Consider the following 27,748-nt stretch of genomic DNA (forward strand, 5'->3'; position numbering starts at 1 on the left):
TAAATGTGCCCTGGCAGGATTCAGTGCACAACTACTCCAGTCTTGTCGGCGAACATGTTGCTGGCCTGGGGCGGAATTTTACTGGCAACACAAAGTTCAATACAACCGCAAGCTATCTAACATTTTCAGTAAGAGACGCTTTTCTCCCTTTCTAATTGCCCTCAATCTAACAGACCTTAGTGCTCTCCTTGGTTGAATATCAATGGCATGGATGAGTCGCATGAATGGATCATGAACAAGTTTCAAAAAAACTTATCTTCGCTGTTAGAACCCACTGGAACGCAAGGTATGAATAACTTCTTTCTGGAGTTTTCCGAAAAACAAGTATGGAATGATACTACCCAAAGTCACGACATTGTGTTCGTGACGAGACGCGACCCGCCCGCTTATCTGTCCGTCACACAATGCTCACCTCAGATGATATACGTCGACGCTCAAGTATCCTGCATATCAAAAGGGGCTTTGGGAAAAACCGATTGTGGTGTCGACGCAGTACGGGAGACGCTCACAACCACTAATCCAAAAAACCTTACCATTTTCGAGCCCCGAACGTATCGCTGGCCAAATTCGACTCTAGACTTGGATCCGCGGATGGCCCCTGATCTCATGCACATATTTATGGATCTACTCGATGATAACAAGCGTGGATCTGGCACATCTGGTATAGTGGAGTGGTATCTTAAAGACCCGCTTACCGCAGTCAACAATCCCTCGTCAGTCGGGTACGCAAATTTGGACGAAGTTGATATCAAGGTTTTTGAGCAGAGATTCTCACTGCTGTGGAACACGCTATGGAAAACCAACATACAACATGCGACTATCATGGGTGGAGATCTCACGCCGTCCACTTTCAACGATACTTCGCTTCATCTCAATACCACGTCAGCCATTGTATTTCCGTTACCGGCCACTTACGCTCTGGATATCCCATGGATTATACTCTATTTTGTATCCGTGGCGATCATGTTCTTCGCGGCCGTCTTCTCTTTGATCATGCATGAGCGCTGTCATGCACCCCGAATCTTGGGTTATGTCAGCAGCCAAATAAGAGACTCGAGATATTTCCACGACCGCGAGATACAAGGAAATAGTGCAGCAGACGGAACGGGGATGACCAGGCGATTAGGGCACCTGAAAGTTATGATCGCAGATACGAAGACAGATGAAGATGTGGGTAAAATCGCTTTCGTACCGGCACATGCCGAGAGCAGAGTGAGAAGGAGGAGATGGTACCAGTAAACAGACGACGAGAAGGAGAACATGAGTGCGACCCAGGGAAAGGTCGAACTGCGCGAGAGTATGCGCCTACGAATTAAGATCACAAGAAACGAGAATTTATTACTACAAGATACCCCAGAACTCTTCGGGTTCAAGACCCCACTTCTTGCAAAGCTCCCTATACCTCTCCGTGTACCCTTCCGCTCTCTTCCTAAACCCTTGCGCTGTCTTCATCTGATCTCTTCCCACTTGATGTCTATGCGCCGAATCCGGCCCATCAGCCACTCTCACAAAACGTGCATACGTCCACAGCTCCGGCAACGGCGTATGTTGCGTCAAGCCCTGACCACCATATATCTGCATGGCCTCATCGATAACCTTGAGCAGCGCATTCGGCACTATAATCTTGCTCTGCGCAATAGCGTATTTGCCCGCCTTGTTACCCTGCAGATCCATAGTATCCGCAGCATTAAGCACCACCAACCGCATAGCATCAATCGTCATGCGCATATCCGCAATACGCTCAATATTGCTGTCGAACTCGCCGATGAATTTGCCCCTTGGTTTCTTACGCGGCTCCATGCATCTTACGAGCGCGAGCTCAAACGCGCGTTCTGCCTGGCCGATTAGGCGCATACAATGGTGTATGCGACCGGGACCCAAACGTCCTTGGGCAATCTCAAAGGCGCGTCCAGGACCGAGAATGATGTTCTCGAGCGGCACGCGAACGTTGTCGTAGATGTACTCGCCGTGTCCTTCAGGCGCCCAGTCGTATCCCATGATCGTCAGATTCCTAACTTGCTTCAGCCCCGGGCTGTTCGCGGGCACCACCAGCGTCGTATGTCTATTCCACGCGTTCGCATTGTTGGGGTCGGAACAGCCCATCAGGATGAACAGTTGCATCTCCGGGTTGTACTGGCAATTGCCGTATAGTTTACGTCCATTTATAATGACTTCCTTGTCGGTGATTTCCATTTTTATGCCGACCTGAGTTGCATCGGAGGAGGCGACGTCGGGTTCTGTCATGCTGTATGCCGAGGACATGTCGCCGTTCATGAGGGGGTGGAGCCAGCGCTTCTTCTGCTCTGGTGTGCAGTACTTGGCGAGGAGTTCGATGTTGCCGGTTTCGGGGGCATGACAATTCATCGTCTGCGGTTTACTATTAGTGAGGCATTACAGGAGTATCGGGTATCAGGAAGCGCACCTGTGCTGCCCAGTATACGCGCCCCATTATCTCAGCGCAGCACGAGTACTCTAGGTTGGTCAAGCCTGGGCTCTCGATGAAGTGGTTTGGCAGAAAAAGGTTCCACAAGCCTTGGGCTTTTGCCTTTTTGCGCAGGTCGTGGATGATAGCTGGGGTTTCCCATCGCGTCTTGCTTTCTTTGAGCTGCGCTTTGTAGATGCGCTCAGCAGGTATGCATTCCGTCTCGACCCAATCGTACACTTGCTGGATCTTCTCGATTGCGATGGGACGCAGCTTGGCCTTCACCCAGGGCGGTATGCGCGCGAAGGCCGGGCTGCTGTTGATGTCGATGTTCAGTACCATGGTGTGTGTGTGTGTGTGTGCGTTCCTGCGTCGTGAGTAGTGCTATCGAGGTAAGTAAGGATGATCAAACTCCAAGATTAAAAGTCTACGTGCGAATACAGCAGACATGACTCGCTGCAGCAGTTAATGCCGACGCGTTGCGATGCGTGTTTGCAGCCGAGGCGATGTTGTTTTTGGTGGGGAGTACCGGATGTCTTTAAGCGTGGGGAAGGCGGCAGCGTACCAGCGAGTGGGGAAGCTTTGACCCCTGACGTCTTCCCGCGTCGAAGTGAGTCGAGATGAGAGCTACTCCAGACACACTCCCACATGACGCCAAACCACGCAAGGGCCCAGCTTTTATACGACAGCAAGCCCTTGGTACAAAATGGCTTCCGAAATGGAAGAATTACTCCACAACTTACACGACCGATCTAGGACAACATGGCTAACGAGGGGTTCGCGAAACCATGGCTTGAGTTCGAAGAGGAGCTTGGCGAGCGCATACTCTTGAATCCACCCATCTCAAACATGACAGAGCAGTTCATGCGATATGGCAGCCTCATGGCGTCGAGATACACGTTTCCCGAACCCGACCTTTCCGTAAAGACCGAAGATACGACAACCAGTCACGGGACCAAGGTGCGCATTTACACGCCTGACGGCTATACCGGTGGAAAGCCGGTGTGCATGTACTACCACGGCGGCGGATGGGCTATGGGCGACGTGAACGGAGATGATCCATTCAGCAGGGCAATTTCAAAAGCCGGAGGCATAGTGGTTGTGTCTGTCGAATATGGCCTCGCACCAGATAACAAGCACCAAGACTTAATGGACGAATGCTTCAACGCTTTACGATGGGCGTTGGACAACTCGAAGCGGCTAAACACCACCGAAGGGAAGTTTCTCACTGCCGGGCTTTCAGCTGGCGGTCAACTTGCTTTCGCCGTTGCGCTGAGAGCCCGGGATGCAAGCATAGATGGACTGGTTGGTGTTGTCGCACTCATACCCGTGACTGTGCACCCGGATGGTGTTCCAGAGAAACTTCAATCTGGGTACACGGCGATGGAGGAGCATGATCAGCACACTGTTAACACTGCGGGAGCGATGAGAGACTTCTGGAAGGCTTTTGGTGCTCCACCAACGGATACATACGGATCGCCCCTTCTTCATCCTGGAATCAAGGACTTGAAGAAGGTTTACATGGCTGTTGCGGGACATGACACACTGAGAGACGACGGTGTGCTCATGAAAAAGATGCTAGAAGATGCTCGGTAGGTTTCGTGTCTTTGTTGTAAGAGTTGATGCTGACTAAACTGTAGTGTGCCCGTTAAATTTGATTTCTACGATGGCTATCCACATTTCTTCTTCGCTTGGCCTTCTCCGAAGCTTGCTGAGCCGCAGAAACAGTTCATGGATAACTTGGCTGAGGGTGTGAAGTATGTGTTAGCGGAGTAGCCGTATCTACACCTCACACAGTGGCATGATGGATACATATGACGGCTTTCCATTTTCCTACTGGATACGTGCATGTCACTCACAGTCAGCCTTGTCTTCTCAGCAAGCAATCGTCGCGTTTTAAAACACGGGCTTTACTTAGCTTTAAAGTTCATCTGCTCTGGAATCGATAGTGCACACGCTATTCGGTCTGTTTTGAAGGCCTGACGGTATGGAATTTATCCGGCAATCACGGCATGTATATCGTCATTTTACAAGCTATTCCTCCACATCTTGGCGTACGCGGTACGGGACGGGACGGGAGGCCTAAGAGCGCGTACCGCCCTGGGGGAATAGCATGTTCCTTCGCTCTTCCTTGGCGTACCAAAGCCTCTGCTAATGACCACAGCCAAGCATTTTCACGCATATTCGGCACGGCTTGTCCTATATTGACACCATGTGCCAAGTCTGTAGGCATAGACGGCATTATCATGGTCTCAAGGCGGCCAGCTATGTGCAAGTCACTCTCCAGACTCTCCTTCTCAGTAAGGGTTAAGTGTGTCTTTCTGTGGGGAGTTCTCAACTCTAATCGCGCTACCGTCAGAAGACATGATCGTTAGTGCGCACGAAAGACTCGCACTCATTCGACAACCTTGGTAAACTCACTCAACGAACAGGCTCTGTGTCATCCAAGGTCATCTTAAACATATGCCTGCCAATTTCTTTGGCATCCTATAAAGATGCTAAAGTTGGACATCATAGGATAGTGCGAAGGGTGCGTTCACCAATCACCTGAGACGGAGCTGGCCGCTCTCAACTCTTGCCAAGATAAGGCGTACATCTCTACGACCATCTACGATCGAAGACACAATCGGCGATCAGTCGTGAGGCTTCATTCAGGATTCATAGACCCACCCTGTATGTTGTCAAAAAGTCTTCTTCTGCTCTAAACAACCGTAGCGGGAACTCGTTCCAAGTACAAAAGGAGGGCTTCTTCTCATTGTACATCAGCCATCAGCACAGCAAAACAGTCTCCATTCAATTATACATCTATCCCTCCTCTACAACTACCGACCATGCTCACAATCACAATCATCTCCGCCATCTTGGCCTTCACTCCTATCGCTCTCGCCAGCCCCGTGGAGAAGCGTGACCCAGGCAACTTCCGCCTCTTCGAGCACCACTACTTCCAGCGTATGCTGAACTCCTTCCTACTCTCTGCAAATACCTATTAACAAAACCCCAGAGCAATGCGGACCCGAAGCCTGCACCGGCGGCAACGACCTCAACTCCATCAGCATGTACGTCCACGACGACTGCAACGGCGGTGGATGCGATGCCAAACCCGCTCCGAACCTCACTCCAGGCGATAGCTTCTGCGACCTAGAGTTTACCGTCTGTGGTGATCGCATCATGCGCCTTGTGAGCCGGGGGCCTGATGATTGCAAGGCTATGAGTGACCTTAGCGAGGCGAATAATGGACAGGCGTATGCGACGTTGGTGGAGGGTGATACGGATGTGGGGACTTGCTCGGTGGACTTTTCGGTGCATAAGACTTGCAGTGTCTTTGCTGGAGGGTCGAACAATGATAGCCAGGTTTATTGTGCTTTCTTTTAGGCAAATATTGATGGAGATGGACGTTTGCGAAGGGGTGATACATAGCTGTGTCAATTTTACTCATGAATACCAACATCCGAAAGCATCTAACAGTCACATCCAAGGAGATCAGGTGTGTGCATAAGAAGAAGAAAATGGGTTTAAGATATTGAAAAGAGCGACATTTATGGCATTCTATCTTGACTTCATACTGCGAGCTGAGCGTGCTTCGATCCGCGTCCAGCCGAAGACTACGGCTTTCACTTCCGCACCATCTAACCCTTCCTCGAGATGTCGATGTCCACCTCTCCAAGGGCACCAGAGTCCTGGTTCCAATCACCAGGAGTAATACCGTAGTCCTTGTTGCGGTTCTGCACCTGGAAGCTGTTCGACTTGGAACCCCAAGGGCAGGACCAGTAAATGGTGCAGACTCTGTTGTCTCCGTCGTAGATGTCACTGAGAACCATAGTGTTAGTCGAAATAGGTGAGAAGCTGCGCGAAGTTGGGATCAACACTTACAATTTACCCTCGGTGCCAGAAGCGGAGTCAGAGCGTCCACAAGATGATACCTTCTCGCTCGAGCCTGCGCCAACGCTCACTTTGTTGATTTCACCAGCGCCTATTTCTGCGTCTTTGTTGCCGTTCTTGTGGAATTTACCCCCTTGAAATGTGCGTCAGCAATTGATCTATCGGAAGTACCATATAATGATGATAAAGTGGTCCGGAAACGGAGATGGGAGAGACTTACACATGGCTTCCGCATTCTTGACGCTGATGTTTCCACTTCGGAAACTGTTGATGATGTGGATGACGACCCATTGTGCGTATGCCATGATGAGATGTTGGAGAGTGGTGAGATGTTGGATTGAAGTGGTAGATAGTGTGTGCTTGGATGCTGGAAGTGATTACCTGGAAGCCCAATATATACTCAGTGGAAATACTACAACGAGCTTGCGTGTCTGTAGCTCTTCCGACATGTACAGCATGTAGCTGCGCGACTATGGAGCTTCGTCTTGGGGAATAAACCACGACACCCTCATTCTCTCTTAGACTGCAGTCTGAAAAAGCAAACGCCCTCTGACTCTATGCAACGCAACGTAATTCTCGCTGGTCAATAACCATGTCTGGAAAATGCTGCTGACGGCCTGAGCAAGGCTCCACCATCGATACTCATTTGCCTGAGGCTGGACACCGGTCTCTGCAGTTTCCGGTCCGAACAAGCAAGCAACGGTCGCCACCAGTTGCGCAAAGTGGCAGTTACGAATGCAAGTCAGTGTAATGCGTACGCATCTCTTCGTCATAGTATCCGATCTCGGCGGAAGCGATGTGTAGGAGGGCTTCTCGCGAAACCATTATGCAGGGGAATGAAGCGGTGTACGCTGCGCAAAACCATCCAAACGGACTCCCCGATTGTCAAGGTTCCTTCGTATCGAAAGCTAACCAGCCATCTTGACGCACATCATCACTACATCGCTAACCCCACTGCAACGGAGGTCCATCGCTTAGCACCCTCTTACCCAAAATTGGAGTACAGTCGGTCAATCACGCCAGTATTGAGGTCGTCCATAGCAGCCAGTGTATTACTTACATAATACTAGACCCATATACATTACTGAACAAATTTATTACAAGGGACACATCAACGAGCTCGAACACGTTGATCTACTGAAATCGTAACGCGACTTTGAGAACAACTGATATTCTGATTTGTCTAAGCTGAGTGTGAGCTAGCAATAGTTAGAGCCAATGCTGCGAGAACACGATTGCGAATCATCCTACGGCGTTTTGATAGACCTGCACGTTTTCGCATACCTAGGTACGTAAGAACGAGATCCCCTGCCAAGCGCCCGAATGAATCGTGCTTGCGCCTTCTGTGCACACTGAAGCGACACACACTCGAAGCACGCAGAAGTATTGAGCAGGGGCCAGGATTTGTGGCGAATTGAAATGGATGGTGGAGACTGTCATGCAAGTCATCGCACGCCGCTACCTCGAATTAGAAAATGCGAACGCCACCAGAACGGCCCGATCCGACTACGCTAAAATTCACAGGCCCGGAGGTGCAGACGGAAAGACGGGAGGACGGTATGTTGCCCTTCGCATGCGATCCACTCCGCAAAAACAAATCTCGTCACACGCGTCGTAAGGTTCCCTGTGATGGAGGGAACGGAAAGTCACCGCTGCCTAGGTGGATAACGATCCGAGCCGTCCGCGAGCAACTCCGCCTGCAGACAAGACAGTCTAGCCCGATTAGCACACTTGATCTCTGTGTATAGCGGTGAAGTGAAGATTGATTCGAAGGACTGGCAACGCGTCCATCGAGTTCTATCAAACCTCTTGGCGCCTAAGTAGGATCATCGCAGCGCAAACGAACTCCTTGAACACACCACATATGCTGCATGCAGCTGCGGAGGACCTTGTTCCAGCACGCGAGGTTTCGCTAGTCATATGTCTGACTTCTCGGCGCCCGGTTGCACGGATCTCAAGGTTGCATCGGGCTCGAGATAGAGAACTCCAGATTATACATTTATAGTGAAGGTATTCTAGCACGAAATTCTCGTGCAATAATCAAATATCTGTTACTCTCACAAAACGACACCTTTCAATTTCAACAACGTCTTTCCACCATGGGCGAAGTAGTTCCTTACAAAGCAGGCATGCAGCGCGGCCAAGGGTAAGACCTGCCTTCTGGTTCAATGAGGGCGGTGAACTAAGCATTCTTCAAGTTACAATACCTACCTGCAATCGCTTTGTGTCAAAGATGCGGTTACTATCGAACGTCACGATGACAGCAACCCTCCATTCAAGAAAGAGTATTATTCTGAGTTCATTGAAGAATACGAGTAAGTATGTCACCTTACCCAGGGAGCGCCACTTGCTTACGCGATTGTCTCAGGAAGATAGCAAAGAGCATGAGAATCAGTGCTGGCGCCGCTGTCTCCGGATGGGGTCAGGAGGCCAATGTCAATGTCGACATTCTCAATCGTAGTGAGGTGTGTTAAAACACTTCTTGCTCCAACGATCATAGGCTAAGTGGCATATAGTTTGAGACCAGCACTTTGACATACGAGGTCAAAGTCTTGGTTCAGCACCAAGTAAGCGTGCTCGACAAGCACTCCTTCAACAAGATTCAGACGACCACCCCGCACGCGACATACGGCGACCGTTTTATCGCCGACTTTATAAAAGGTGGTCATTTCTACGCCCGTGTCTCCATCACAGCGAAAAACTCGTCTGAGACCAGCGAGCTCAAGCAATCGTAAGTTTCCACTGTTACGTGAATACTACCGCTCTCCAGTTCTTTCAGCATCATCAGTATCTCGCTAACTCATTGACTAATAGCGCTGAAGTCGCCATGACTATGTACGGCGTTTCTGGAAAGATTACGCAAGAGGTCGAAAGAGCCGTCAGCTCCATCAAACGAAACGCTTCGGTCAAGATCACCATCATCGAGTCCATGGGAACCAGCAAGAGTGGTGCCAGTGGAGGAGGCTACGCTGTCAAAGCTGAAGAGAGCTCTGACCTTCTGGCTGTGAAGGAAAAGGCAGACCAATTCTACAAGGATGCGGATTCGGGAAAGCATTCTTATGTGTTGTTGTAGGTGATCCCATGTTCCAGAGATCGGATGAGTGATTCGAGGCTAACATGGCTTGGCGCAGTGCGGTGCTGGGAAAGTACAGAAATCTCTCCAACTTTGAGAGTTATTTCGCTCCGTTCGATTACCAGATGGCTAGTTTGAGGGTGAGCCGCAACCTACCGATTCGACACTATTCATGCTAACGATCTCGACAAGTCCTGGGCGCTTTTCAACGACTTCACGCTATACAAGGCTATCGAAACCATGATCAAGGCTGGTAGGTTCACTTGCAGACATTGGCTACCTTGGCTAAGAAGACTTCCATAGTGCCGGAGAGCAAGTTCAAGGACGGCCCCGAACGAAAGACTCAATTGATAAAGCAAGCCATCAACATCTTCGAAAACATCCGCGATAGGGTGATCCTTATCTCCGAACATCCTGAGGCAGCTAAGGAAGATCCTGACCACATGAAACCGGGCGACTTTCGACTTGAAGTTCTCGTAGGTTCATCCCCTCATACTGCTTCATCCCTTTTTGGCATCCTAAGCTAACTGCTTCTCCTTCTACAGAATTCGATTCAGACCAAGCTCTTCCATGCTCAATCTCAGCCCATCCCTAACACCGACGATTACTGGACCGATGTGATCCTAACCACAAAGGGCTCCGGTAATCAGCCCCTCTTCACTTTCCCGGCCTTCGACTTCGGCGATTTGATCGGCACTGAGGTAGTATCCTTTGGAAAGAAGAAAAACGGCGAAGAATACAATTGCCTGATTGGCGAGCGCGTGACGAGCCTCGATGATTACAAGGAATTGAGTTACTTCTGGGTCTTTCCAGACAGTATACAAAAGTTTGCCATGGAGATGTATGGAGTCAGCAAGGTGCCGACGAGGAACTATATGAGAGTGTATGCAGCGGATCAGAGCGATATCGAGAATCCGAGGCCTTACCAGAGGTTTTGGTTCTACGTACCCTCCGCTAATAGTCCACCGTAGATAGGTGTCTTGGCGTGACGTCACGTCAATCGTATCCCAGCAAACCTTCAGCGAATGCAATACAACACTCTCTTTTTGCCAATGCAGTCTCGTGTAGCGTGTCTCTACCGTACTACAGACTACCGCGATCCAGATCTGGCATGGCGGTAGCTCAGCCAAAGTCCACGCTTAGAGAGATCTACCCCGCTTCGTCGTCCCCGCACCTAGCACCTCTTCCAAGCTTCAATCCTAGCCCCAAGTCTTAGCCAGCACACTATGTCGGCCACCGTTTTCCGTTCATATGGCTTGGCTAGGACAAGTCAGCAACCATGTTCCCGGCGCATCGGAATGACTCGCAGCACAGCCCCTCCAGTCTTTCCACTCCTGTTGCGCCTGTCATCTCGTTGCATCGAGTGAATTAGGAGTGAATAGTCGGTATATATAACATTAATCAAAACCATCATAGTCCTCAAGCTATACCAAAATTCCCCAAAAGCATACTGAAAACATTCCGTAATAATGAAAGCCGGCCAGTGGGATCCGTAAGTGCACAAAACACTTCTGCTGTTACATGGAACTCACGCAAACTTCAGTAAGGAAAAGAAGGTCGTCGTGAACGATGTGCCGAAACCAACCGAAGCTCCAAACCAGTTTCTGGTCAAGATACAATCCGCATCGCTATGTCACTCCGACCTCCTCCATGCTATGAGGCCGGACTACGCTGTCACGCTGGGCCACGAAGGCGTCGGCTATATTGAGTCCATCGGCAAAGAGGCAAGCGACAAAGGCTTTCAAGTCGGCGACGCGATTGGCTTCAATTACTTTATCGGCGCTTGCTTCGAATGCGAAGGATGCATGGTTCACAACGTGCGATGCGAGAAAGGTAACCAGAAATTGCAAGGTTTCGTAGCAGATGGTTACTTTGCCGAGTACGCAGTTGTAGATTGGCAGAACGCTATCAAGTTGCCCGAGAATTTGGATATGAGTAAGACTGCGCCACTGTTTTGCGCCGGTATCACAGCTTTCCATTCGGTGGATAGTTGCGAGTTGAAATCAGGAGATTGGTTAGCGGTAATCGGATGCGGTGGCTTGGGCCAATATGCTATCCAGTATGCAAAAGCTGTGAGTCTGCATACAAGCATGTACAACCAATCGAAAGCTGACAAGATTTAGATGGGTATCAAGACCATCGGTCTCGACATCAACGACAATCAACTCGATGTGGCGAAGAAGGTCGGCGCGGATGCTGTCTTCAACTCCATGAAAAACAAAGACTATCTTCAGGAGATCAAGAAACTCACTGGTGGTAAGGGATGTCATGCTGCGGCTGTCTACAGCGCGTCAAACGCAGCATACGCCGGTGCGCTAGATGTTTTGAGAACAGGCGGATTACTTATGGTGATCGGCATCGCGCCTAAAGGACTTGACTTCATAAACACATTTGATTTGACAACGGGACGGTATCGCATCAAGGCCGATAGCACGGGTATTCCCCAGCGAATGAAGAAGGCGGTCGAATTTACTGGGAAGCATAGTATACAGCCAGAAGTCGAGTTCCGCAAGATCGATGACTTGCCGCAGATGGTTGCGGATATGGAGGCTGGTAAAGCGGAGAAGAGACAGGTCGTGGTGTTTTAGACTCCTCGCTCAATTGACATAATTGAAATGTTTACGACACGCTCTTGTTGCCGAATGGACCATACCTTGAAGTTGGTCAGCGGCCAACCGCGATCGCATGTTATGTCGCCGTGACGTTGCGTGCCAGAACGCAAACATCAGCGATCTTCCAACGACCATCTGTAGAACGTGGCGATAGGTAGGTCTTATCGAGAGTACCACTAGTTGTATCGACTCTTCACTAACCCCGCTTGTCGAACTTGGCCTTCGCGTTTGCCTCTAGTCGGTTATGCATGGTTACTTCTAGTGGCTATATCTGTGAGATGACCAAGTACATTAAGTCGCATACATCGCAGACAGCAAGACATTCGGCTTTGCAACACAGCTCTCAATTGTGTATCAATATGGTCTACAAAACCATGGATGTACGTCCCATGCCATCCACTCCACAGATGCATGATTAATACCTCAACAGCACGACTTCTCGTACCCGCAGTTCGCGTGGGACGAACAAGAGAACTGCCAGCGTCAGTCAACCATCTGAACTTTCAATTCTGGCCCCATAATCTTCTGATCCCTTCCCTAGCCTGCATCAAGCTCTCCTTCTTCTTCCGTAAATCTCCCACCGTTACCGACGCCTTCTTTCAAAAACATTACAACCATATTCACTCCGATCTCACCGTCGCCTGCAAGAAGTTTCACGCCGTCAAGATAGCCCGCTACGTCCAGCTCTACCAATCACCCGGCCTGAAAAGCAAATTACAGGAACTGGGCATGGACGTACTAGAATACGACGCGTGCAGTCAGATCTGGGTGAGGAAGTGGGAAGATTGGGAGGCGTTTGCGGGGAGCGACGAGTACCGAGCTGCGCTCATGCCGGATGCCGAGAAGTTCATGAACTTGGAGAAGGGGATTCAGGTCATGGCTGGGTGAGACTCACTTCCTCTCGATTTGGTTGGTTAATGTGAGTGGGTTACTGATAATGACGACGGAGCTAGATACGATATGATCTGCTTTGGAAAAGCGATTCCTGATTGCGATGCTACGGATGGGATTACGCGTGAAGGGGCTGCGTAGATCTGGAAGCCTCACTGGCGTAGCTTTGGAGCAGGGAATGCTGGGTCTTGGTAGTGGGAGGTGCAGAATAGTGCTAAGCATATGAACTTTCCAGGCCTTTTCTCTGCGACTAGAAGATTACTTTCCAGTAACTTATTGTATTAGAGCTCCATCGATGTTGCTGTTGTACTCGCGATAAACGTGCGTGTTGTGTAAACTAAGACCTTACTGCTAGCGATTTGGGTGTCAATGTCTCCAGCCTAGTTCAGTTCCTCTTCAGCTCTGTAGTGATGGCATGTCTCTCCTTCACTAGCATGGACTACACGATGCGCCATGTTCTGGCACGTGTACTGGCCCTTTTCTTTGCTAGCGAAAAACAAAGTTATGGGTATAGGAAATAAGCCTTCATCAACATGGCAAAGTTCGATCGGAAACGTTGTTCCAGGCGAAGACGATCCTCGCCCCTTGATCGTTCGTCCCCATTTCTGGTCAAGCGCTACGACCCAGCGCTCATCTTCTCCGCACCTAACCCCGGATACCCACTTCCACATCCACTACCCCGGATTATGAGGATATACATCGATCTACTGGTAACGCTGGCGCGGTCCAGCCAATAGCAAAAGTTGGCTAAAATGATTATCTGTGCTTCTGTGTATCCGAGATGCGGGGACGTCGAGGCCCGGATATCGGGGCTGTAGTGGCTTAACACGTTCGACTTGCAAACATGTACAACCTAATGAAGGATATATGCAAGCCGTGAGTGGTCTCTTTGCGACGATCTTCCCACTCAATCATACATTGTCGTACCTGCCTCAAGCGTGTATTCCGACATCACATCATCATGGCGATGAAAGTCACTCACGAAGGCAATGTTCGCCGTTCGTCAAAAGAGAAGACAGATGTCGAGCAGATCGAAGCCGTTACAACAACACCACCACAGACGCTTGTTTCTTCAGACGCCACCACTATAACGCCGAAGACATGGTTCGTCATCTTCGTCTTGTCTTCAACGTTTGGTCTCTCCTTCTGGCCGGTACCTACAACCTCCGCTATGATGTCTCGGCTCGCTGTCCAGTTCGGTGACCCCACATCGAGCGCATGGTATATACCCGCGTACACGACAGCGAACGCCATCGGCTTCCTGATAGCAGGGGCAAACTCTGATCTTTTTGGAAGGAGATGGTTCTTGTTGTTTGGCAATGCATGTTGTTGCGTTGGGTTTATCGTTACCGCTACGGCGAAGGGAGCAGATCACTTTACAGCGGGATTGGCGATAACAGGTTTTGGAGGCGGCTTTGCGCAGATGGCTATGTGCAGTATCCCTGGTGAGTGACCTGGGCTACCATGTGCGTGCCAGTCGGTCTGACCGTTGCAGAACTCTTACCAAACAAGTTTCGACATATCGGTATCTGTCTTTCGGATGGTTTCGTCTTCCTCATCGTTATAATCGGCCCCATCGTTGGAAGGGTAAGTGACAAGCTTGAGAAGACATCGTACAATAACTGATCATTAATCCACAGTACGCTATCGATGTTGATGCGTGGCAATGGGTTTACTGGGCTGGTCTTATTGCCCAATTCATGTCCTTTACATCCTTATTCTTGTTCTACAAGCCCCCGAAGCATCCCAAAGGAGTCCCATGGGACGAAGCAGTCAGGGGCCTTGACTATGTGGGCACTGCGCTCATCGTTCCAGGCATCTGCCTCACGCTTGTCGGCATCGTAAACACCACATACAAGCCAAGTTCAGATGTCACCGTCATAGCTCCTATGGTAGTTGGGCTAGTCCTGATCGCTGCTTTCGGAGTTTGGGAGACGCTGTCGAACACCAGGTTCAAGCTCTGTCCACCGCATCTGTTCCGGAGCCACAAGGGAAGAGAATTCACGGCGCCATTCATCGTAGCATTCATCGTAACGATGTTCTATTACTCCGTCAATATCATCTGGCCGACCATGGTGAATGTCTTTTACCTGGGCCCGAATGTGTCTCGGAGTACTGAGCTGCTACTCACATTACCACCAAATGTCGGCCTCGTATTCGGATCATTGTGTCTGATGGCTTTTGGCAACGTGCTAGGACACTGGAAGTGGACTTTGATCGCTACTTGGACTGGGATGGTGCTCTTTGGCGCCTTGATGGGTCTTGTCACTCCATTCAATCAAAGCTTGATGATCGCATTCTGCTGCATCAATGCTTCGTTCTTCGGATGGGCGCAGTATGAGTCCATCGCGTTTACACAACTTGGTGTGCCGCAGCAGGACCTTGGCTTCTCCGGTGGCCTGGCGGGCATGGCTCGTTATGCAGGAGGATCGCTTGCTCAAGCCATTTACACCACGATTCTCACTAACACGCAAACCACGCGTGCTGCTGCTACAGTTCCCGCTGCAGCTGTAAGGGCAGGCATGTCGTTGGAGAATGCGCAAGCTTTACTTGCAGCTCTTCCTCTCGGTGCTGCCGCTATCGCGGAAGTGCCAGGTACGACCGCCGAGGCTCTGGGCGCTGCTTCTTTGGCATTTCAATGGAGCTACGCGCACGCATTGAAGGTTGTGGCACTCAGCAGTCTGAGTTTCGGCATTGTGGGCTTGCTTTGCATCTTCTATTGCGAAGATCTGACGCCTAAGATGACGGACAAGGTGGAGGTCTTCCTTGAGAATGACGTGTACGCGGACAAGAACGAATTCCACTGAAAATCGAATCGGCTATAGCTTAATTAATGGAATGGCTTCACTACAATTCTGCATTCGAGCTTCATAATGGTGTGGGTATCGGAATCAGAGATGGATGCTGGAGGCTTCGCCAGACGCGTCGGGCGTAAGGCTTGACCTCATCGCGTGGCCGACGTCATGGTCCTCGCGCAATCGTCTCACCACCATCCTTTGCTTTTCCTCCCCTCTCCTCAACCTCCAACGCCCGGACATTAACGCGCCGAGTAGACAATGCAAATACCCGATATTCTTCCTATTTCGCGCTTCTCCAGCCATGAGTAACTGACGCGTCCGAAAGAGGTTAGGATGTCTCCAAGCCGCGGCTAATTTTTCGGGCGCTTTCTGCGGCAACACTACGACAGATTGCTAGCTGACGGCCCGTCAAAAAATCGGTCCCCTCAGGGTGTACTTCGCAATGCGACGCGGGGCTCTAGAAAGAACGCGTATGATCTTTACAGCCGGGAGTGGTCGGCGAAAAATCGATATGCAGCACCAACGCTACGTCTAAACACCAGTAGCTGAACCTTCAGCACACGGCGAGTAGACCGGACGATGTCCCGTAAAAGGGATACGACTGTCTAGACTCCATGGCTCCACTATCGCAACGGCAACCCCACCTTCTATACTGGTACGCTATGCAAGGAGACAAGATGTAGCCTCTGTGGCTGAACGACGACGCATGGAAACCTTGTCTCTTTGTTCCTCCCTCAAGCCCTAATCGCTTTCTCCCTACAACAATGTCAAAGTCGGCTGTTGTGTTTGGCGCTTCTGGCGTGACAGGTCAGTAAAGCCATTGGATGTCGTGATAGGGCCATACGCTGATATTGGTTCAATAGGCTGGTCTTTCGTCAATGAGATCCTTTCCGATTACCCAAAGAAGGACACCTGGAAGCGCGTCCATGCGCTGACAAACCGCCCGCTTTCTCCGTTGCAAACACAATGGCCAGAGGACTCGCGCCTCAACCTGGTCTCCGGCCTTGACCTACTCTCCCATAGCCAAGAAAGTCTTGAGAAGGAGCTGGCAGAGAAGCTACCACAAATTGAGGAGGTGACACACGTCTACTACCTTGCATACAAAGCGGGCCTAGATGTACAAAAGGAAATGGAAGAGGCCGTGGAGATGTTTTCCAAGGCAGTGGAAGCCATGGATAAACTATGTCCGGCTCTGGAATATGTCGTGCTGCAAATTGGCACAAAAGTTTGTAAGGCCTCACCCGCCCTTTCAAGATACCGGACATTGTGGGACTAACATACATCAGATGGCGTCCACCTCCTCGCTGCGCTCCCTTGGTACGACGAGACCGCTCCCCCAGGCACGACCGGACCTAAACTTCCTCTACCTCCACTCAAAGAAACCTTTCCCCGTATACCCAGCCCGTACGCCGAGATGCTCTTTTACCACGCACAAAACGATTGGATCGCCGAATACGCCAAGCACAAGAAGTGGAGCTGGATTGAGACTCGTCCAGATATCATAGTCGGCTATGTTCCGAACCAGAACGCATACTCGCTTGGTACGACAGTCGGTCTCTACCTAGCGCTGTGGAAAGAATTGTATGGTGACGGAGCGGAATGCCCATTCCCTGGCACGGAAGGAGTCTGGAAGGCGCTGAGTAACGATAGCAGCAGTGATATGATCGCTCGCCAGACTATCCATCTCACCCTTTCCGCCAAGCCGAAGAAGGGAGAAGCATTCAACATCGCTGACTCAAAAACACCCTCAAACTGGGAGGAGAAGTGGCCTGTACTATGCTCCTACTTCGGCCTCAAGGCCAGTGGACCTGCGCCCACTCCCATCGACATACGCAAGTTTATCAAAGACAACATGGAGACCTGGCTGGCCATGGAGAGAAAGTATGACTTGCAAAGTGGACATGTAGATGGTGGTCGTGGCATGCAGATTGCCGAACAAATGCTCATGACTAAGTTTGACTTTGACAGGCACTTTGACATGAGCAAAACGTACGGAACGGGGTTCATGGAGGAGCGGGGGACGAAGGAGTCGTGGGGAGTTGTGTTTGATAGGATGAGGAAGGCGAAGATCATACCATAGATTGAATAACGACTGCCAACCTAGCTAGACCAGGGAGCAGAGGAATGCGAGAACATGGAAGAGTATTGCGCCCAGAGGCATGCATGAGGTCAGAAAGAATCAAAGGAGCAAGCACAGACGGACACGCTATCACCGATGCTAAGAAAGTGCGTATTGCCGCAATATACATGGTCCGCTACGATTCTCAATAAGCCTTCACAGCAGCCAACTGTAAGATCCTGTCCGTGATGACCGGCTTCTCCAACGGCTCCGTCCTGTTCTGCGGATCTGGCTTACCGTCCCTCTCTGGTGGGCCCTGCTTGCGGATGTTGCAGTGCGGCCAATGTGTCGTACCCTGCCACGTCTTGAATAGCTCAGCCTTGAGCTCGCGATCCTCCTTCTTCGCAAACTTGGCCGGCGTCATGCAAACATACTGGACGTGACGGATTCGTTCACCTTGCGGGAAGCAGGCGTAGTGCATGGTGCGAGAGTCCCTACGCGACATTAACTGGAGTGCTCATAAGAGAAAGAGATAAGACTAGAAGAACATACCAGAGCACCAAGTCACCAGGGTCAAGGTTCACCTTCTCCAGCGTGCACCCACGTTCCTTGAACCACTTCACATCCTCTTCCTTGAAGATGAAGAGATCCTTGAAGTCCTCCTCCTCTGGCGGCTTATCCTCGTGTGCGTCTTGTTCCCTTTGTTCGCGGAAGAAATCGTCGAACAGCTTGCTGCTGCCCTTCATCAAAATCAGACCTCCGTCTTCCGAGCCGTTTGGTTGGTAGTTCAGTAGACCCTGTACACACTGCATGCCCTTGCGGTGCGGCGACTGATCGCAGTGTGGCCATGGGCTCCATTTGAGGTCTTTCTGACGCGGCAGTGTGATGTTCATGCCGTCGAATGAGCAGAGGAGCTCCTCGGTACCCCAGAGTTTGGCAAAGGTCTCGATGACTTTGGGCTCCGTGCGAGCTTCCCTGCACTTGCATTAGCATAATGACAACATCTTCCCAGATATGTGACTTACCAAACGAACTTCTCGTGCGTGCTAGAGTAGGCAAAGTACATGCCACCCTTGAAGCTCACAGGAAGGTGTTCTTGTGTCCATGTTGACTCGTCGTTAGGGTCGAAGCCACGACCAAACGACTGGAGCCACTCGATTTGCTTTTGCTTGTAGTATTCAGCGCGCTCGGGTGTGATGGCGCCCTTGATAATAGCTGTGCCGTTCTTGTGGAATTCGTCGCGCCAGTCGCCATATACTGTGCCATCGTGCGAGATGAGATCAACGCCGCTATCTGGCTTTGGCTCTTCGGCGTGAGGTGCCATTTTATTGGGAAGAAAACCGCGATGTGTACTCTGGATGGTGGTTATGATAATCTTTAGATCTTCAACTTGCAAATCTGAATTGATATGAAGATGTGATGGGAATACTTTGGGTTGCACTCGACTGGTGTTATATGCTAGAATGTGAAGCAGAGTTCGTATGATGTTGTCTACGGAATGGTAGTCGCTATTTGGATATGCCGGTGCAGCGTTGCCGACCAGCATCGGTAAATGTGGGCGCCATACCCCGCGTTGTTCACGATCCAGGATTTGTGGGACTCGGGACATGTGGGGGACGGGAACAGTTGACGTTTCGGACGCTTGCCGAGGTGGACGCTGCTACATTGCAAAGTGCGCTCGACGCGTCGCGTTGAGGGGTGCATTTGTTTGTTGTTCAAGTAGCTGTCACGATCTTTCTCCGTAGATACTCAATTTCCTCCCTCTTCCTCACTCATACCTCTCATCACTCACAACTTCCAAGATGCCAGTCCCCATGCAAGTAGCCTACAAGCCCATCTCTAAGCCAGAGGTGGGTGTGAACAATTATCAAGGCTTCACACCTGGCAAGACCGAAGTCCTCCGCAAAGGCGAAAAGCCACACAATGCTCGTGCTCTTGAGTCTGACATTCAGATCGATCACGATGTCGAGATAGTGGTCAGAGACGGCTGCCGTCTCTACGTCGACATATACAGGCCTGCCGATGTTCCAAAAGACGAGAAGCTACCGGCGGTAGTGAGCTGGTCGTGTTACGGGAAGAAATACTCCGCTCTTCACATGCTGCCAATCTGCATTTGGAATTGCTGTGTGCCAAATGAAGCGCTCAGCGGATTGGAGAAGTTTGAGGGACTTGACCCAGTTGTGTGGTGTCCGCGTGGCTATGCGATCATATCGGTAGACTCCCGCGGTACGGGCAATAGCGATGGATCCATACCAGTACGTTTGTCCTTTTGCCTTCCCGTATCCAGATTCAGCTAACCATGACAGATCATGGGCTCTCAAGACGCAGAAGATTGCTACGACGTCATCGAATCCATCGCGGCGATGCCATGGAGCAATGGAAAAGTAGGCATGGCGGGCAACAGTGCTTTGGCTATCATCCAGTGGCATGTTGCATCTCTGCGCCCACCCCATCTCGCCGCTATCGCACCTTGGGAGGGATCCGGCGACATCTACCGCGAACAATTCTGCCGAGGTGGCGTCTTCACAATGTCGAACTTCGACCTCATCACCCACTTCATCATCAAAACAAATAACCTTGGCGGTGGCATCGAGGACTTTGCTGAGATGTACCGACGGTCACCCGTCTCGAACTCGTATTGGAGCGATAAGCGGCCTGATATGACAAAGATCGAAGTACCCGTATTCATCAGCGGAAGTGACTTCTCTAGTATACATACCATGGGGGCTGTACGAGGATGGCTTGAGGTGCCTCATGACAAGAAGTGGATCCGATGGAGCTCACATCAGGAATGGTTCGAATTATACTGCGACCCTCATGCTGACAAGGAATTGCATAAATACTTCGACAAGTATCTCCGGGGTGTTGACAACGACTGGGAGAAGATGGCGAGAGTGCGATGGTCAGCGCTCCAGTTTGGTGACCGAGAAGCCATTGATGGCATCGAATTCTCAGACTTCCCTATACCGGAGACGCAATACAAGGAGTTCTACCTATCCGGCGCTGGCCTGGCCGAGCAGACTCCTTCCAAGACAGAGATCGTCAGCTACAACTCGGAAGACTCGAAATCAATCGCTGAATTCACGTATAAGTTCACACAAAAGTCGCGGTTGATTGGTCTGCCGAAGGCTGTTCTGTACATGTCAGCACCTTCTCATGACGACATGAATGTGTTCGTCATCCTTCGCAAGCGAGACAAGGACGGAAAGCTGCTTATGCATCTCTGCTTCCCTTTCTCAGCGATACCTTCAACCTACAAGAGCATCGAGGATATCCCCGAGAAGGAGCGAGCAAGCTTGAACTTGCACCTGGGTAGTGTAGGGGTGTTGCGTGCCAGCCATCGTGCATTCGACCCAGCGCGAAGCATCCATGAACAGTTTCCATTCCACCCGCACGATAAAGAGGAGAAGATAACTCCCGGAGAGGTTGTGAAGCTGGAGATAGGCATTTGGTCGATGGGTGTGGATTTTGACGAAGGCGAGTCTTTGAGCGTTCAAGTTTCTGGAACTTTTCCCAGTATCGCGGAGTACACGGCTTTCTCGCAACCGCGACCAGATCATGAGAAGAACAAAGGAGAACATAGAATACATGTCGGATCAGAGACGCCAAGCAGGGTTATACTGCCTTTTGTCCCTTTGTAGCTACAGATAGCTTTTAATGAGGTCTGCATACAACGAGCTATTCCAATCTACGTCGCATCTGTGAGTGTATGCCATGTCGTGATCTAAGTATGTAAAAGCTGCCTTCAGGAACGAAAATATAGATGACAGTGTGGCGCTGGCGATCCGGCATGTGCATTGACGTACCAGTCGAGCTACCAAGCATGGCTGTCAGGATAGAGTATCCACTTGCGACTTCGCAAAGGCTGTGAAAACGAGTGCACGTCCTTGTCAACGAAGTCGGCAACTGCGGTTGCAGAAGCTGAAGTCAGCCAAGGGTGGTTGGGAATTGCATCGTATTGATTGGTTGGAGATGGCCCTCCTTCCGCGAGCTAGCCCACTCTCCGACACACGCGCTACCCCGGATTTCCCCACAGGTCATCTAAGCAACCCCAGATGAGCCTTTGCACAGGAGCTGTGCCGCGTAACGCTCGTGAAGTGGAGTTCAGCTGAGCGGGGATGTGAAGCCGGTATTGATTTCCAGACCAAGGCTTGGAAACGCCGACGATTTCATCGGCCGTGGTGCGAGTCTGAAGGCGAGCTAGACGACAAGAAGGAGTGCCACGCACCAAGCAGGGAAACCTCCAAGAAGAGGAGCCGAAGTTCATATTAACATATAACCAGCTGTGTGCGCATATCATCCGTCTGCATCTCGACGTTGTTATCCCTTTGTGCTCTTCCGGTTTGGACGAGCGGGTTTACATCTTCATCAACAACCTTTTTTTTCTCACCTTGTTACATCGCAAGTACTTCGTTTGCATTCGCAAAGATGCTCGACGACATCAAAGACCCCAAGGCCATGGAGACCAAAGTCGAAAGGTATGAAGTCGTTTCAGATGGCGAGACAGGCTTTGTGAAGCCTATCGTGGAGCCGGCGGCGATGGGAACGGTGACCATGACCAATCTCGACGAGATTTTCTTGATTCCAGCCCCCAGCGCTGATCCTCGAGGTTTGTCCTCCGCGACACTTAATCTTCCGGGTGGCATTCGTACTAACCTCTCTTATCAGATCCATTAAACCTGTCCAAGTTTCGCAAAATTCTCTTCATCGTGCTGGTGTCCATCTTCTCCAGTCTGGGTCTTGCACTGGTTTCGGGTTTCGGTGGTCTTCTAACCTGGTATATTCCTATCTATGCCGCGGCTGGGGCTACTTATGGTCAGTGATCTCCAGATTTCGTGTCTGAACTGTACTGACCAGATCTGTAGCGGACATCACGGCGCTCATGACGTACCCGTCAATGTTCATGGGTGTGGGAAACCTCGTTTGCATGCCGCTGGCTCTTGCAATCGGAAGACGCCCTGTCTACCTTTTTTCGCTACTGCTCCTCATCGCCGCCTCTGTCTGGGCTGCCAATGCTAAAAGCTACAACGAACACCTCGGGGCCAGGATGCTACTCGGGTTCGCTGCCGGTCAGAGCGAGGCGTTGGTTCCGATGATGATTCAGGTAAGGACATCTGATTTAGAACACGAGGACTGGTGCCTAACGAAGTTGCAGGAAATCCACTTTGTTCACGAGCGCAGTACCTTCTTGATGTGGCAGTCTGCCGTACAAACAGTACTGTCGGCTGTGTACATCATCTGCGCATCGCCAATTGCTGGCGCTGTTGGTCCATCTAACTGGTATTACCTTGGTTCCGGACTTTGCGCAGCCACGTTCATCGCCTCGATTTTCTGGGTTCCCGAGAGCAAGTACGATCGACCTATGACTGCTTACGGTCAGTTCTCCGCAGAAGAAGGAGGCGAGCTAGAGGGATCTAGAGCGACTGCACCACTGCCAGCTAAACTATCGGAAAGGCCCCCACTGGACTTCACAAAATTCCTTCCTCGTACTACGTGGTCGGACATGCGCCTCTTCGTCAATGAGCCGGAATGGATGGAAGGTGTTTATGGCTTCATCAACACTTTCCAAGTCATGTTGTTCCCCAACGTGCTCTGGGCCTTCTGCTTGAACGGTCTTACTATTGGTGTCAACATTGCCATTGGAACGACTTACGGCACCATCGTACACGCGCCACCATATAACTGGTCTGACAATGCCGTCTCGTATGTCAATGCTGGTCAGATCGTGGTCGCCTTCGTGGCATTACCACTGCTCGGTAATGGCAGCGATGCCATAATCAAGTGGCGAGCAAGGCGCAATGGTGGTGTACACGAGCCCGAGAATCGTCTACTACTGCTTTGGATCCCTTTGCTATGTGGGTGCCTTGCTGCCACTTTGTATGGTGTGGCAGCGGAACATCCAGGAGACTACCACTGGTTCGTCTACGTCTTCGCCAACGCAGCGTACTACTTCGCATTCGTGGGCGCAAATATCGCCGCGATCACGTACCTCCTTGACTCATACCCGGCACGTGCAGGGCCCATTCTTGTTGTTATCACAGCTCTACGAGGTTTTGTCTCTTTCGGTACCAGTTATGGTGTCGCCAAGTTCATCGAGACTGATGGGTACGACGGAGCCTTTGGAACATATGCTGGATTGACTGCGATTTTCGGCCTGCTGGGTATCCCAGTCTTCCTGTATGGTAAGAAGATCAGGGCATATACCGGCAAGTGGGCGATGAAGAAGGCATCAGGCCATCCTTCGATGTCGCGCTGAGAAGACAATCTACTCCGTATTCGCGGAATCATGGTCGAATATTCGCGTGGACGTCAGCCAAAGGTGTTCGTGGTAAGTTTGCGTTGCAGTGACGCTGTGGTATTGATGATTTTGCATAGCTGGGGAAGTGTTGTCGTAGTTTAGTCTTTGCAGGTCCTGAATGTAAATATGGCTTGTAGTCAGATCGTTGAAATCTCAGCCTTGTGAAGGTTTTTGCTGCGATCAACTCGACGTGACGCTTCTCATCCAAACAAGTTGACAATACAGTTATGCTTGCGATGTGGAATTCGCTTTGACAGGTTACGATCCCTTGCGGTGGTCCTCCGATGGTAGCCTATCAAATCTGCTTTTATGATAGCTTTTGGTGGAGAATGTGGCCATGTACATATGGCAATGTCGGTGTCCGCTATCGTTGCTGACGGATCACAACAAGCGTAATGCTCAGACGCGTCGGCGGGTCAGTCTATGAGCATCAAAGTGGAGTCCCCCGGACGCCAGCACACTAAAGGAGGTGGTTAGCATCTGATCTGGGGTACTTGGATGCGCCCATCTGGTGGTGGGCCGGCCGTCACATCCGTTGTTGTGTTGATGCATGAATGTCAAGGAGAATAGTTTGTTGATGTCATTGTTTTTCATTTTCGCCAACGAGAGAAATGTCCCAATCTAGACTAGCGTGACGCGCCAATGACGCGTGAGCCTGCTCTTTCACCACTCACTCACCTTCGAGGAGCTTCGACGTCATCTACCCACCAATATCGCTATGCTTAGGCATCGGCCTTGATGTACGGAATACCTGTCAGCTTGAATGTCCTCTCATCCATGACCGGCTTGTTGACCGGCTCAAAGCGGTTGTGTGGGTCATCTACTCCCTCTCTTTTCGCGACATTCGAGCCTGTGTGCCTAGCGTTGGGCCAGTGGGTTGTTCCTACCCAGCGTTCATATGCGTCCTTCTTCCTTCGCAGATCCTCTTGTGTCGCATCTTCAACAGGCATGTAGCAAGTGTAAACTGCAAATCTGGGCTGGTTCGTCTTCGAGCTCAGGTTGTAGTGAGGGGTACGAGAGTCCCATACGAGCAGATCGCCAGGGTCTGCGCACACCTTCAACCACTTCAGACCCTTGTTCTCGAGCCACTTCATACCGTTCTCGGTGAAACCATACCATTCTGGTGTCCACGCTGGGATGCGTTCCTCATCGGCCATGTCCCTGTGGAATTCGTCGGACAGCAGATGTCCGCCAGGACACACGATCAGACCGCCATCATCTGGCCCGTTGGGGAGTAGATTTACCAAGCCTTGCAAGCATCTGAAACCGGGCTTCGCGGGGTCTTGGTCTTGATGAGGCCATGGCTTGTTTGGTGCAATATCAGAGCGACTGGAATAACTGTCAGCTTGTTCGAGAGATGCATGCACCCAACGTACGGCAATGTGAAGTTGATAGCATCGAACGACACAATCAAATCCTTGTTATCGTAGACCTTCTCGAAGGCTCCAACGACGCCAGGCTCTCCTCGGATGGACCAAGCAAAGTCTTCGTGCGTGACAGCGTACTGCAGACACATGCCTTTCTCGGTGATCAAAGGTAGCTTATCTTTGTGAACTGTTGACATGTCGTTACGGTCAAAGCCGAGGTTGCTGGACATTGTAAGTAGTTTGCGACACTAAGTCGGTGTCTATGCTTACAATCCTTCCAACCAGCTGTACATCTGGTCTGCATACTTGTCCGCCCTCTCTTTCGGAATCGCACCCTTGATGACTGCATAGCCATCTCTGGCCAAGTCATCCCTCCAGTCGCCGAATGCCGCATCAGAGCCGTCCACTCTCATGCGCTGATCTTCGACAGCTTTCAGCGTAACGGGCGCTGTCTTCGTCGTGGTCGAGATCATATTGTTGGATATGTCGGTTTCGAGGCTGCTTGACAGGTTGAATGAGATCTGATTTGTGAAGAGTGGAGGTTGCTTCAGAGGTCATATTCAACACTCTCGAACAAGGTTTAACCAGCGTGCGCCGTCCAGCCTTCGACGTCGCCCACACGGGCCGAGCCTGTCCAGGCCCACATTTCCGAACCCTGACCACCACGACAACGACGGTACGATATGCGATCTGTGTAAAACCGAATTCAGAATGCGGAGATAATAGCGGAGGAGTTCGTAAAGTGGAGGATGGGTACCACGTCTAGGAGGTTTCGCGTGCTGGGGCAGCTAGTGGTTGTCGATTATCAGTTACCCGCCTTCTCAGTATTCGCCATCAGCATGTCTTACTCGTCTTCAACTTGACATCACGACCTTCTATCAATCTCTATCATCACACTTCCGACATAGGAGACGCTCGAGATGTCATCACCAATGCCATTCCGAATCATTATCGTGGGCGGTGGGATCGCAGGATTGGCAGCTGCCATAGCCTTACGGAAGGACGATCGCCAGATCACGATCCTGGAACAATCTCGACTCAGCACAGAGATTGGCGCTACAATCTCGCTCCAACCCAACGCCACGAGGATCTTACAGCAGTCATGGGGGCTAGAAGCCCTACTCGAGGACTCTAATGGTACAATCGATCACGGGTTCAGGATATATAGCGTTGATGGCAAGATGGTGAATGAGATACCTCTACGAAGTAAGACACAGTATGGGGCAGACCGTATTATGTGGCACCGTGAGGATCTTCATGCCTATCTCAGGGATAAAGCCACAAGCACCGAACGGGATGGCCAGCCGGCGGTTCTACGTACCTCAGCGCGAGTGTCCAGCTGCGACTGCGAAGAAGGCAAAGTGATACTTGAGAATGGTGAAACTCTGGAAGCAGATCTTGTCATCGGCGCGGATGGCATTCACAGCGCCCTGCGTACTTCTGTTCTCGGTAAAGAGATTCATCCCAAACCCACGGGGTCCTCAGCCTACCGGCTTATGCTACCAACTGCGATCCTTAACGAACGTGCGCCACAATTCTCTGCAAACATCAAACCAGAACAGCCCTACACATCCATGATCATGGCACACTCCTGCCGGCTTATCATGGGTCCCGCTCGCGACGCAAAGCTCTACAGCATTGTCGGCCTAGTACCGGACGAGCAGATGAATGAAGATCCTGATAAAGCGCAGTCATGGGTAACGAAAGGAGATTCAGCAAAGATGTTGGAGACCTTCAAGGACTTTCCCAGCTGGACCAGAGACATGCTTCGAAATGCCGACAGTATAGGCCTTTGGCAGCTGCGCGACTTGGATCCACTAGATACATGGCATTCTGGGCGTACGATTCTCATTGGAGATGCAGCGCATGCTATGCTGCCCACCCAAGGTCAAGGCGCAAGCCAGACTATCGAGGACGCTGAAGCTTTAGGGGCGCTCTTCGACAGCATCACTGGGAGACCTACCAAAGACGAAGTATCTTTCATCCTGGAAAACGTATTCAAGAGTCGATATGAACGTGCGAGCTTGATACAACGATTCAGTCGCGAGGCTGCGAAGCCTGCGACGGAAAAGGGCAGCAATGTCATCAAAATGTGAGTATCAGTCCGCGCATGTTATTCGCATGATCTAACATATACAGGCGCCCTGATGAGTTCATGGACTACAACTGCACATATCGGGGGGTACACGATTGGGAACAAAAGCGTTCGATTTCAGCAATAACAGTCGGTCTCCAGAGAGCTGCAGTAGCTTAGACTTCGTCAGACACTCCAGTGAACATGAGTGTTAACGAGACCCGATCCATGCCTTCTCAATCGATATATTTACTGCGATTACAGTTGTATGCCAA

General features: G+C 50.9%; 14 protein-coding genes across 14 annotated transcripts; 10 read left to right on the plus strand and 4 right to left on the minus strand.

Moving 5' to 3' along the window:
• Positions 1-1,341: 1,341 nt before the first annotated feature.
• J4E82_010035 (uncharacterized protein) lies at positions 1,342-2,764 on the minus strand (the record flags this gene model as incomplete). The annotated part of the gene is made up of 2 exons (XM_051736251.1): positions 1,342-2,367; positions 2,423-2,764. The coding sequence occupies 2 exons, from the start codon at positions 2,762-2,764 to the stop codon at positions 1,342-1,344; spliced, it is 1,368 nt and encodes a 455-aa protein (XP_051583986.1).
• A 420-nt stretch (positions 2,765-3,184) lies between these two features.
• Positions 3,185-4,198, plus strand: J4E82_010036 (uncharacterized protein; the record flags this gene model as incomplete). Its single annotated transcript, XM_051736252.1, has 2 exons — positions 3,185-4,014; positions 4,063-4,198. The coding sequence occupies 2 exons, from the start codon at positions 3,185-3,187 to the stop codon at positions 4,196-4,198; spliced, it is 966 nt and encodes a 321-aa protein (XP_051583987.1).
• Positions 4,199-5,253: 1,055 nt separating this feature from the next.
• On the plus strand, positions 5,254-5,794 carry J4E82_010037 (uncharacterized protein; the record flags this gene model as incomplete). The annotated part of the gene is made up of 2 exons (XM_051736253.1): positions 5,254-5,371; positions 5,424-5,794. 2 exons carry the CDS (start codon positions 5,254-5,256, stop codon positions 5,792-5,794), a joined length of 489 nt encoding a protein of 162 aa, XP_051583988.1.
• A 254-nt stretch (positions 5,795-6,048) lies between these two features.
• J4E82_010038 (uncharacterized protein) lies at positions 6,049-6,606 on the minus strand (the record flags this gene model as incomplete). The annotated part of the gene is made up of 3 exons (XM_051736254.1): positions 6,049-6,229; positions 6,293-6,434; positions 6,522-6,606. 3 exons carry the CDS (start codon positions 6,604-6,606, stop codon positions 6,049-6,051), a joined length of 408 nt encoding a protein of 135 aa, XP_051583989.1.
• Positions 6,607-8,400: 1,794 nt separating this feature from the next.
• Positions 8,401-10,345, plus strand: J4E82_010039 (uncharacterized protein; the record flags this gene model as incomplete). The annotated part of the gene is made up of 9 exons (XM_051736255.1): positions 8,401-8,447; positions 8,500-8,616; positions 8,670-8,766; positions 8,818-9,032; positions 9,116-9,370; positions 9,433-9,514; positions 9,567-9,627; positions 9,678-9,850; positions 9,920-10,345. The coding sequence occupies 9 exons, from the start codon at positions 8,401-8,403 to the stop codon at positions 10,343-10,345; spliced, it is 1,473 nt and encodes a 490-aa protein (XP_051583990.1).
• Positions 10,346-10,843: 498 nt separating this feature from the next.
• J4E82_010040 (uncharacterized protein) lies at positions 10,844-11,962 on the plus strand (the record flags this gene model as incomplete). The annotated part of the gene is made up of 3 exons (XM_051736256.1): positions 10,844-10,866; positions 10,918-11,446; positions 11,498-11,962. The coding sequence occupies 3 exons, from the start codon at positions 10,844-10,846 to the stop codon at positions 11,960-11,962; spliced, it is 1,017 nt and encodes a 338-aa protein (XP_051583991.1).
• A 398-nt stretch (positions 11,963-12,360) lies between these two features.
• Positions 12,361-12,874, plus strand: J4E82_010041 (uncharacterized protein; the record flags this gene model as incomplete). The annotated part of the gene is made up of 3 exons (XM_051736257.1): positions 12,361-12,366; positions 12,417-12,468; positions 12,528-12,874. The coding sequence occupies 3 exons, from the start codon at positions 12,361-12,363 to the stop codon at positions 12,872-12,874; spliced, it is 405 nt and encodes a 134-aa protein (XP_051583992.1).
• Positions 12,875-13,838: 964 nt separating this feature from the next.
• Positions 13,839-15,684, plus strand: J4E82_010042 (uncharacterized protein; the record flags this gene model as incomplete). Its single annotated transcript, XM_051736258.1, has 3 exons — positions 13,839-14,322; positions 14,373-14,464; positions 14,518-15,684. The coding sequence occupies 3 exons, from the start codon at positions 13,839-13,841 to the stop codon at positions 15,682-15,684; spliced, it is 1,743 nt and encodes a 580-aa protein (XP_051583993.1).
• A 755-nt stretch (positions 15,685-16,439) lies between these two features.
• Positions 16,440-17,755, plus strand: J4E82_010043 (uncharacterized protein; the record flags this gene model as incomplete). The annotated part of the gene is made up of 3 exons (XM_051736259.1): positions 16,440-16,482; positions 16,539-16,904; positions 16,962-17,755. 3 exons carry the CDS (start codon positions 16,440-16,442, stop codon positions 17,753-17,755), a joined length of 1,203 nt encoding a protein of 400 aa, XP_051583994.1.
• A 184-nt stretch (positions 17,756-17,939) lies between these two features.
• J4E82_010044 (uncharacterized protein) lies at positions 17,940-19,058 on the minus strand (the record flags this gene model as incomplete). The annotated part of the gene is made up of 3 exons (XM_051736260.1): positions 17,940-18,228; positions 18,287-18,709; positions 18,760-19,058. 3 exons carry the CDS (start codon positions 19,056-19,058, stop codon positions 17,940-17,942), a joined length of 1,011 nt encoding a protein of 336 aa, XP_051583995.1.
• Positions 19,059-19,536: 478 nt separating this feature from the next.
• J4E82_010045 (uncharacterized protein) lies at positions 19,537-21,375 on the plus strand (the record flags this gene model as incomplete). Its single annotated transcript, XM_051736261.1, has 2 exons — positions 19,537-19,989; positions 20,041-21,375. The coding sequence occupies 2 exons, from the start codon at positions 19,537-19,539 to the stop codon at positions 21,373-21,375; spliced, it is 1,788 nt and encodes a 595-aa protein (XP_051583996.1).
• A 787-nt stretch (positions 21,376-22,162) lies between these two features.
• J4E82_010046 (uncharacterized protein) lies at positions 22,163-23,990 on the plus strand (the record flags this gene model as incomplete). Its single annotated transcript, XM_051736262.1, has 4 exons — positions 22,163-22,343; positions 22,403-22,549; positions 22,600-22,838; positions 22,890-23,990. The coding sequence occupies 4 exons, from the start codon at positions 22,163-22,165 to the stop codon at positions 23,988-23,990; spliced, it is 1,668 nt and encodes a 555-aa protein (XP_051583997.1).
• A 764-nt stretch (positions 23,991-24,754) lies between these two features.
• J4E82_010047 (uncharacterized protein) lies at positions 24,755-25,872 on the minus strand (the record flags this gene model as incomplete). The annotated part of the gene is made up of 3 exons (XM_051736263.1): positions 24,755-25,361; positions 25,409-25,621; positions 25,670-25,872. The coding sequence occupies 3 exons, from the start codon at positions 25,870-25,872 to the stop codon at positions 24,755-24,757; spliced, it is 1,023 nt and encodes a 340-aa protein (XP_051583998.1).
• Positions 25,873-26,331: 459 nt separating this feature from the next.
• J4E82_010048 (uncharacterized protein) lies at positions 26,332-27,653 on the plus strand (the record flags this gene model as incomplete). Its single annotated transcript, XM_051736264.1, has 2 exons — positions 26,332-27,491; positions 27,539-27,653. 2 exons carry the CDS (start codon positions 26,332-26,334, stop codon positions 27,651-27,653), a joined length of 1,275 nt encoding a protein of 424 aa, XP_051583999.1.
• Positions 27,654-27,748: the final 95 nt, after the last annotated feature.

This window comes from Alternaria postmessia (genome assembly GCF_024291825.1).
Source record: "Alternaria postmessia strain BMP 2775 chromosome Unknown scaffold_109, whole genome shotgun sequence".
NCBI lineage: Eukaryota > Fungi > Ascomycota > Dothideomycetes > Pleosporales > Pleosporaceae > Alternaria > Alternaria postmessia.